The 10311-nt window shown below is 41.4% G+C and overlaps 1 protein-coding gene across 1 annotated transcript in view; it reads left to right on the top strand.

Moving 5' to 3' along the window:
• Positions 1 to 4255: 4255 nt before the first annotated feature.
• The window catches only part of LOC121302747 (vascular endothelial growth factor receptor 1-like), a 28299-nt gene continuing 22243 nt past the window's right edge, over positions 4256 to 10311 (top strand). Inside the window, exon 1 of the mRNA XM_041232908.1 lies at positions 4256 to 4666. Coding sequence (XP_041088842.1) covers positions 4609 to 4666 — 58 coding nt within the window. The 5' untranslated portion in view covers positions 4256 to 4608. The remainder of the gene's footprint in view (positions 4667 to 10311) is intronic.

Raw genomic sequence — 10311 nt, 5'->3', positions numbered from 1 at the left:
GCAATCCTTGAGCCAGGAAGACACTAAGAGATCCGCTCTTCTACCCCATTAGTCCTTGATGAATGATGATTCCTATTCCTTGACAATAGGTTTGCTAAACATCAGCCATAGTGGAACAGCATGTCCATTGAAAAGGGATACAAGTGCATGAAATAGGGAGTGCTTCTGGACAAGGGCCATGCACTGCTGCAGTACATTGTGAAGATAAGAGAAATAAAGACACTCTCAAGCACCGGGGCTTTCACAATACAACACTGTTTATGGGTCTAGGCTGTCTTCATAAGTGTTATAAAGCTGCAGTTGCATAGATAATGAAAACTCCCGGTTAGGCTGCCCTTGTACAAGGGCACTGATGCTCAGAGGAGACACAGCGGTTGCTGCTTTCAAAGGCTACCGAAGCAACAGTCAAGCAGTCAATCAGTCGAATACAGAAGAGATGGTGGAGAAGTAAAATACAGAAGAGACAGAAGAGCGGTCCAATACAGAAGAGACGGCCCACCTCAGAAGCTGGTAGTAGACTGATCTCACCCCACTTGATTGGGATTCCACTGTTTTTACCTCAACCTTTTGAATATGTCAATCATTAGTCATATTACCTCATCTGTTAATATAAGCTTTTAATCTTAAAAACCCATATACTGTACTGGACCTCTGGAAAAATGCATTTTTAATTGAATAAACCTCTTAATGAAGAAGCTTTATTTGTAACACAATGAAATCTACCCTGATAAAAGTTTCCCATAGTAAAAGTACAGCCAAGTGTAATAAAGCACAGTAAAGCATCAGTAAGCATTGTAAAGAATAACAATGTATGGCAAAGCATATTAAGAAAACATCACAAACCAGGGTAAACTATGGGAAATGCATAGCAATGGGAGCAGTGCAAGAATAACACACAAAAAAACATGGTATGGACTTTAATAAGGGGACAATAGGTCTAACCATGAATAACCATTGACTAACCATGACTAACCATATATATATATATATATATATATATATATATATATATATATATATATATATATATATATATATATATATATCACAGGTACCTATTATATATATAACAGGTGGGTATTTATCATACCCTCTAAACAGAAAAACTGAACCTCCTCTTTTTATAGTAAAATTCCAGCCTGCACTCAACACCTCCTGTTTATAGTAACTATGTGTTCCCTATATCAAGCATATTAGGAGAAGCAGCAGAGTGAAGGAAATCAGTCCAATAACACCCTAGGAGATTAGCCAGGTTAATATGCACCTGTCCATTCACAATGCTGTGAAGTAAGCTTGCGGGATTGAGTAAATTCCAGCGTCAGTAGAGACAGGTTACCCAATCACACCGCCTTGCTATAAAAATACTTTGTGGGCAGCTGAGCCCAGGATCTCATTGTTAAAAGCACAATGGAGCCCTGGCTTAGTCTCCTTGGCACCAGATTGTGTACAATACAGGAAGCAGCGTTTCCCTCTCAGGAGTTACAGCAACGAGTCTCCAATGAGCTGTTATCCTGCCATCTAGACCTTGAATACACTCTCCCCTATGGGCTTCATAAAACAAGCATGTCTGGAGCATTCATCTGCCATTCCGGCTGTGAATTCAAAACTAGAAGCTGAAGCTCCCGAGCATGCTCTATATCAGCACTATTGCAGAACAGTATAGAATCAGAATCAGAATCAGAATCAGATTCAGAATCAGAATCAGAATCAGAATCAGAATCAGCAGCGGAATGTTTCATCACAATTTGATAAGCACTTTCTCTAGGAAATGCAACGCTGCAAGGGTGACTTACAGTGGGATGGATGTATGGACAGACAGACACCCACGCTAACGTCACAATCTGATATTCTCAATCATTTGTGTTTGATAATGTTAGTAGCAAGTTTCATGACAATTGGATAAGCCATTTTCTAAATAGGTGCAACAATGTGTTAATTGTGATATAAGCATGTAAGACGGGCAGGGGAAACTCAGGCCAGTCCTATACTCTTCAAGACACTGGAAAACAGAAACCATGAGTATACAGTAGAAAAACATACATGGGCTGTATTATTATCATAGTTAATAATGTGATGTATCAGTATTATTAGCAGCAGTACGAGTTCCACAGTAACAGTAGCATCAGTGCCATAGTTGTAGTCGTTGTATTAAGGAGATCTTTGCTCCTCTGTTATGTGTTGGCCCGTCAGTTAGTGCAGCTATTAATGATGAGCTCGCTCATTTGCATCAACGCGTTCTGATTGGTTTACTGACATCCCTTCAGGTAGCTAGGTCTTGCGACATCACAACTGGTTTCGCTAGAATATATATATATATACACACACACACACACACACACACACACACATATATAGAAACAAATTATTTCCATATTTCCATTATTCTTGTTTTATTTGAACTTTTCTCTTCACGTATTTTTTAGAAAACAAAAAAGTACAAACAAGATCTCAACGCGTTTCGACAGAGTTTTAATCACGAGCAGACTTTTGATGCAGAGGAGGAACGCCCCTTTTTGTTTGGGCTTTTTTGGTTTTCTAAATAAGCTGTGAATAGAAAAGCTAAAATAAAAACAATAAGAATAATGGAAATAATTTGTCAAAATAATTATTTCTGTGAAGAATTGGTTGTCTTTTTCACTCGAATTAAGTCATGCGTTTAAAAATGTGGGCTTCATAACTGAAAAAAATAAAATGTGATTTAAAAATAACCCACGTGATAATTATTATTTTTTTTTTTTTTAACTAACCAGGGTGCATCTGTGAATCAGGTGTGTTTCATATTGAAAGCAGATCATAACACCTAATTGCAGTCATGCAGTCATTGGGATCTGTTTCATATCTTATTTTACAAAGACACCTCAAGTAAATAAAACACAACGATCTTAAACGAAACTGTTGTCAAAGAAACTGACACCCACACACCAATAAACAGAAGCATTCGAGGAAATCTATTTCTGTTTGCAGGACAGAGTGCAAATAATGAGTCTACATATTACGAGAAGATGCCATGGAAACGAAATGTTCTTTACAACGCAATAATAATAATAATAATAAATAATAATAATAATAATAATAATAATAATAGTATACAAATTGTATCTTAGTACTGGTTTCACTAATCAAATGTTATTTTACGAAGTAGTCCAAAATTACCGATAATCGGGATGTGTGAAACCAGTCCTGTAGTGTGTGTTTTAATGGGGACAAAAATAAACAAACATTATAGTGTGAAAAATACAAATACTAAACTTAGATATAGCCAAGATGTATTTCTTAAAACAATTTGGTTTTGAAAAGTGAATAATAATAAATAATAATAATAATAATAATAATAATAATAATAATAATAATAATAATAATAATAAATAATAATAATAATAATAGAAAGGTTTTTCCATACTAACTTCAAAATCTAAAAGAAGAAGATAAATACACTGAAGAAAATACAATTCACAAATAGGGCATGGTAAACAGCGTTAAACAGCGCGTCGGAATTTATTGATGGAATAATACTGTAACAATGACGCACTGTTCTAATTCCTGGACACTGAAACATGCCGCTTGAAGAAGACACGTTTAATATTGACAGACTTCGTTACACAGTATCAGCGATGGGTAGGCACACTTTGAGGGTGTCTGTGCATGCGTGCTGCTGTTACATCGGCGCCTGGCGTACCGCTGTTTTTTAAGATTTCCTTTCCCAGCCCCATCCATCACCGATTTCCTTGCGCTAAGAAGTTTCCTCATTGCCCTTTTCCCCGCACCGTTTCGCGTGCAAATCAAAGCATGTTTGAGATCAGATCCAGTACACGCTGCCTGGTTGTTCTTTTATTGTCTTGTTATGAAACAAATAAGCCCGCAATGTAATATTTTATTATGTGCCAATAGCTGGCTTCAGGACACTTTATATGATTTTGATATGCTGCTGTGTGATTTATCTTTCATATTTACTACATCAGGTAAGGGGACATCGACTCTCTAATTTAGCTTTACTGATAATTTTGAGGACAAAAGTAGCGTTAATATTTTTTAAATCATAAATATATACCGCTACGTACCAATGAAAAAGAATATTAGTCAGCCTACTGCAAGCTCCACATAGTATGATGTGCTTGCGTGTGAGTTCTTGAAACGAAGTCCTAAACCTTCTTCAGCGTATCCCCTTGACGCCCTGCTTGTGACCCGCCCCAGGAAGCGGCTCCCTGGTTTTAAGATCAGCGGGAGAAAGGCTCTCAACTACTCAGTGTCTGTGCGCACTTGGGACAGCCGCGAAGTCTGGTCCATGTGGGTGTGAGCGCTCGCCTCCAGCATCACGTCACAGTCCTGTTGTGAAGCGCTTGGAATAATGTTATAAATCACTGGACAGTGGGGCGGAACTTATTGAGTAGCAGGGACCTTGCAGACAAACTGGATACACTTTTCACTCTTGTTGGAGGACCACTATAGACAAACCGCCGTGCCTTGAGCCTCGTAGACAAGGATTCTTTCAAATATAATTAAGAAGAGTTGTGGACCAACACAGTGGCTGTGCTTCTTTAAAGGGATTGTGATTGAATCCGCAGGAAAACCACGATTTCAGAAAAAGAGGATTTCTTTCCTGAAACCAGTATGATTTGTTATATATTGATTATATGTTGTGGACTTGCTGGAAACGTACTGTCTAAAGGTGAGTGCATTTATTTATTTATTCATGTATGTATGTATGTATTATTATTATTATTATTATTATTATTATTATTATTATTATTATTATTATTATTATTATTATTAGTAGTAGTAGTAGTGGTAGTATGAGGTGAATCCCGTTTTTGCCTGATTCTTTTACTGGAATAATATTTTATAGTTGATTTAAAAGCTCTATACTGTAAAATCCCCAAACCATTTGATTGTTGTCTATAGTCCTAAATCTATCTATTTACTGTCAAGCTTGTCTGGGATTTCAAATGCCTGCAGGGCGACAGTAACTCTTAGCTGTTCACCAGTAGCTGCAATTTTTGGCATGGTAAACTGCTTTGCTTTTGCATGCCAGCCTCACTGCAGTGCTCTGTTTCGGCATGGTAAACTGCTTTGCTTTTGCATGCCAGCCTCACTGCAGTGCTCTGTTTCGGCATGGTAAACTGCCTTGCTTTTGCATGCCAGCCTCACTGCAGTTCTCTGTTTCGGCATGGTAAACTGCTTTGCTTTTGCATGCCAGCCTCACTGCAGTGCTCTGTTTCGGCATGGTAAACTGCTTTGCTTTTGCATGCCAGCCTCACTGCAGTGCTCTGTTTCGGCATGGTAAACTGCTTTGCTTTTGCATGCCAGCCTCACTGCAGTGCTCTGTTTCGGCAAGGTAAACTGCTTTGCTTTTGCATGCCAGCCTCACTGCAGTGCTCTGTTTCGGCATGGTAAACTGCTTTGCTTTTGCATGCCAGCCTCACTGCAGTGCTCTGTTTCGGCATGGTAAACTGCTTTGCTTTTGCATGCCAGCCTCACTGCAGTGCTCTGTTTCGGCATGGTAAACTGCTTTGCTTTTGCATGCCAGCCTCACTGCAGTGCTCTGTTTCGGCATGGTAAACTGCCTTGCTTTTGCATGCCAGCCTCACTGCAGCGATCTGTTTTTCTTAGTTATCAGATATTATGTCTAAGTAAATGAGGTAAATGTTCACAGTTTCATTTGGATTCAGTGCTTTAGTATGTCGATGGAGATGTAAAAGAGCACTCATGTTTTTAGTCTTCTGTATATCTTATTTGAGTTTTAAAGCAATAGTGATAAATTGAAGGGTAGCACTTTATAATATGGTACAATAATAAATACTTTATGAACCCTTTATAGATGATGCATACATGGTATATAAACTATGAACAAACAGGTTATGAATATTGATAAAGCACATTTATAAATAAGGATTTCTATTTTGATTAAGCTTGCAGCTCATGAAAACCCTCTGAACTGTTTAAGAAAAAGATGGAAGTTTATTCTTAATTTGCAAAGTGGCATTTAACCTTAAAAAACATTTTAAAAAAACATCTTTAAAAAAAAACTTTAAAACAGTTTTATAAACATAGCTCTGAAAGTGCTGTTCCCTCCACTGCATCACACTGCTCTGCACTCTCCACTGCAACACACTGCTCTGCACTCTCCATTGCTTCACACTGCTCTGCACTCTCCACTGCATCACACTGCTCTGCACTCTCCACTGCTTCACACTGCTCTGCACTCTCCACTGCATCACACTGCTCTGCACTCTCCACTGCATCACACTGCTCTGCACTCTCCACTGCTTCACACTGCTCTGCACTCTCCACTGCATCACACTGCTCTGCACTCTCCACTGCATCACACTGCTCTGCACTCTCCACTGCATCACACTGCTCTGCACTCTCCACTGCATCACACTGCTCTGCACTCTCCACTGCTTCACACTGCTCTGCACTCTCCACTGCTTCACACTGCTCTGCACTCTCCACTGCAACACACTGCTCTGCACTCTCCACTGCAACACACTGCTCTGCACTCTCCACTGCAACACACTGCTCTGCACTCTCCACTGCAACACACTGCTGCACTCTCCACTCCACTGCTCTGCTCTGCACTCTCCACTGCACACACTGCTCTGCACTCTCCACTGCATCACACTGCTCTGCACTCTCCACTGCAACACACTGCTCTGCACTCTCCACTGCAACACACTGCTCTGCACTCTCCACTGCAACACACTGCTCTGCACTCTCCACTGCAACACACTGCTCTGCACTCTCCACTGCAACACACTGCTCTGCACTCTCCACTGCAACACACTGCTCTGCACTCTCCACTGCAACACACTGCTCTGCACTCTCCACTGCAACACACTGCTCTGCACTCTCCACTGCAACACACTGCTCTGCACTCTCCACTGCATCACACTGCTCTGCACTCTCCACTGCATCACACTGCTCTGCACTCTCCACTGCATCACACTGCTCTGCACTCTCCACTGCATCACACTGCTCTGCACTCTCCACTGCATCACACTGCTCTGCACTCTCCACTGCATCACACTGCTCTGCACTCTCCACTGCATCACACTGCTCTGCACTCTCCACTGCAACACACTGCTCTGCACTCTCCACTGCTTCACACTGCTCTGCACTCTCCACTGCATCACACTGCTCTGCACTCTCCACTGCATCACACTGCTCTGCACTCTCCACTGCATCACACTGCTCTGCACTCTCCACTGCAACACACTGCTCTGCACTCTCCACTGCACACACTCTCCACTGCTCACACTGCTCTGCACTCTCCACTGCATCACACTGCTCTGCACTCTCCACTGCTCACACTGCTCTGCACTCTCCACTGCATCACACTGCTCTGCACTCTCCACTGCATCACACTGCTCTGCACTCTCCACTGCATCACACTGCTCTGCACTCTCCACTGCATCACACTGCTCTGCACTCTCCACTGCATCACACTGCTCTGCACTCTCCACTGCATCACACTGCTCTGCACTCTCCACTGCTTCACACTGCTCTGCACTCTCCACTGCATCACACTGCTCTGCACTCTCCACTGCATCACACTGCTCTGCACTCTCCACTGCATCACACTGCTCTGCACTCTCCACTGCATCACACTGCTCTGCACTCTCCACTGCATCACACTGCTCTGCACTCTCCACTGCTCACACTGCTCTGCACTCTCCACTGCTTCACACTGCTCTGCACTCTCCACTGCATCACACTGCTCTGCACTCTCCACTGCATCACACTGCTCTGCACTCTCCACTGCATCACACTGCTCTGCACTCTCCACTGCATCACACTGCTCTGCACTCTCCACTGCAACACACTGCTCTGCACTCTCCACTGCATCACACTGCTCTGCACTCTCCACTGCATCACACTGCTCTGCACTCTCCACTGCATCACACTGCTCTGCACTCTCCACTGCATCACACTGCTCTGCACTCTCCACTGCATCACACTGCTCTGCACTCTCCACTGCATCACACTGCTCTGCACTCTCCACTGCTTCACACTGCTCTGCACTCTCCACTGCTTCACACTGCTCTGCACTCTCCACTGCTCACACTGCTCTGCACTCTCCACTGCACACACTGCTCTGCACTCTCCACTGCTTCACACTGCTCTGCACTCTCCACTGCTTCACACTGCTCTGCACACTGCTCTGCACTGCATCACACTGCTCTGCACTCTCCACTGCATCACACTGCTCTGCACTCTCCACTGCTTCACACTGCTCTGCACTCTCCACTGCTTCACACTGCTCTGCACTCTCCACTGCTTCACACTGCTCTGCACTCTCCACTGCTTCACACTGCTCTGCACTCTCCACTGCATCACACTGCTCTGCACTCTCCACTGCTTCACACTGCTCTGCACTCTCCACTGTTTCACACTGCTCTACACTCTCCACTGCTTCACACTGCTCTGCACTCTTCACTGCATCATGCTTCTTCTCTGTTCACTATGATTTGGCAGCTGTCCTCTATAATTTGGCAGCTGTCTTCCTGTTCCTCTTTCTTTGGTACTGTCTGATTTCATCCTACAGTTCAAGCAAATAACCGCACTTACCAGCAGAGATTGATATAGCAATTCCAAAGAAACTGACACAGTGTGATACAGGGTGTGTCAAACCCAGATTCCATTCAACTACAGCAGCGATTCTGACATTGCAGAAGAATTATTATTATTATTATTATTTATTATATTATTATTATTATTATTATATTATTATTATTAAGCCTGGGAAGCCTATTGTAATTGTTAAAGTTTTTGTTTTGTTTTTTGTTTTTGTTTTTTTTTGTTTTTTTATTATTATTTTTTTTCTTCCCAAAAATTTAAACTGCTGCTGCTTTGAAGTTGTGTGCCTGATCAGGTTCTGACTTGGCAGGTAACAAGCTGGATACATTGGCTGATAAAATTGTGCTGTTTTGTCCCTGCAAATGGTGCCGTGACGCATTTTTCGATAAAACCTTTCAAAATCTTCTTCTTGGGAACCGGTGAAGCGATCGATCTGAAACTTGGCAAATATCATCAGCATCCAAACCCGCATCAAGTTTGCAAAGCAGAAGTTGCTGTGATAAATTTTGTGTCAAAATGGCTGCCACAAATCTTATCGAAACGCTCCCCTAACAGCAAACTGCTGCTGTTTGAAAACTGTTTGTCCAACAAACTCCAAACTTGGTAGTTATCGTCCCAGTAACCATGGGATACAAATATGTGAAAAACAAGCTGGCCGCAAGTTGTATGTTTACATTTTAAATTTAAACCTGCGTCAGTTGACAAACGATTTACTTGACTAACCCCAAACCCCACTAACATCTTCCCTGAAACTGTATCAATACAACTGACTTTTAAAAAATTGTGTTGACTGGAAACGAAAATGGCTGTTTGATGCATTTTTTTAGAAACCTTTTGAAATCTTCTTCCTGGGAACTGGTGAAGTGATTGATCTGACACTTGGCATATATCATCAGCATCCAAACCCACATCAAATTTGCGAAGCAGAAGTTTCTGCGATAAATTTTAATGTCGAAATGGCTGCCACAAACTGTAAAGAAACGCGTCGTTAATAGCAGACTGTTACTATTTGAACAGCGTTTGACTAACAAAGTCCAAACTTGGTAGTTATTGTCCCAGTAACAATGGAATACAAATATGTCAAAATGGGTATGTTTTATAAAACAAGATGGCCGCCAGATGTACGTTTACGTCTGAAATTTAAAACTGCCTCAGTTGACAAACAGTTTACTTGACTAAGTCGAAACTTCACAAGCATCATCCTTGACACTAGCAATACAACTGACTTTTAAGAAACTCACGTTAAACAAGATGGCTGCCTGACACATTTAAAAAAAAAAAAACTTTCAAAATCTTCTTGTGTGGAACAGTCGAAGTTGCTGATTTTAAACTTGGCACATTGAGAACTAATCACGCTTAGACAGATACTGATACTGGGGCTTGGGAGCCGTAGAACTGCCTGGCAGTTCTAATTATTATTATTATTATTATTATTATTATTATTATTATTATTATTATTATTCATATTTAAAATAGGATTAATATAGACCCCAAGATATATTAGATCCAAGATGTCCACCTAATATTTTGTAGATATTTGCATATTTATTTTCAGTATTACTTTACCACTGAAGACATTGCTTATTAAAGGTGCTGTTGAGTATAGTTTAATGTGTGTCTTTCTTATAATACCTCCCAACAGTGGTGCATCTTAATTAATTACATTGCCCTTTCATGTTAGGTGCTTGATTTTCATAACCTTGGTACACAAATCTGAATGATCTCAGTGGCGGTATT

The sequence above is a fragment of the Polyodon spathula genome, chromosome 30 (genome assembly GCF_017654505.1).
Source record: "Polyodon spathula isolate WHYD16114869_AA chromosome 30, ASM1765450v1, whole genome shotgun sequence".
NCBI classification, from domain to species: domain Eukaryota; kingdom Metazoa; phylum Chordata; class Actinopteri; order Acipenseriformes; family Polyodontidae; genus Polyodon; species Polyodon spathula.
This window is presented reverse-complemented; position numbering and strand designations above follow the sequence as displayed.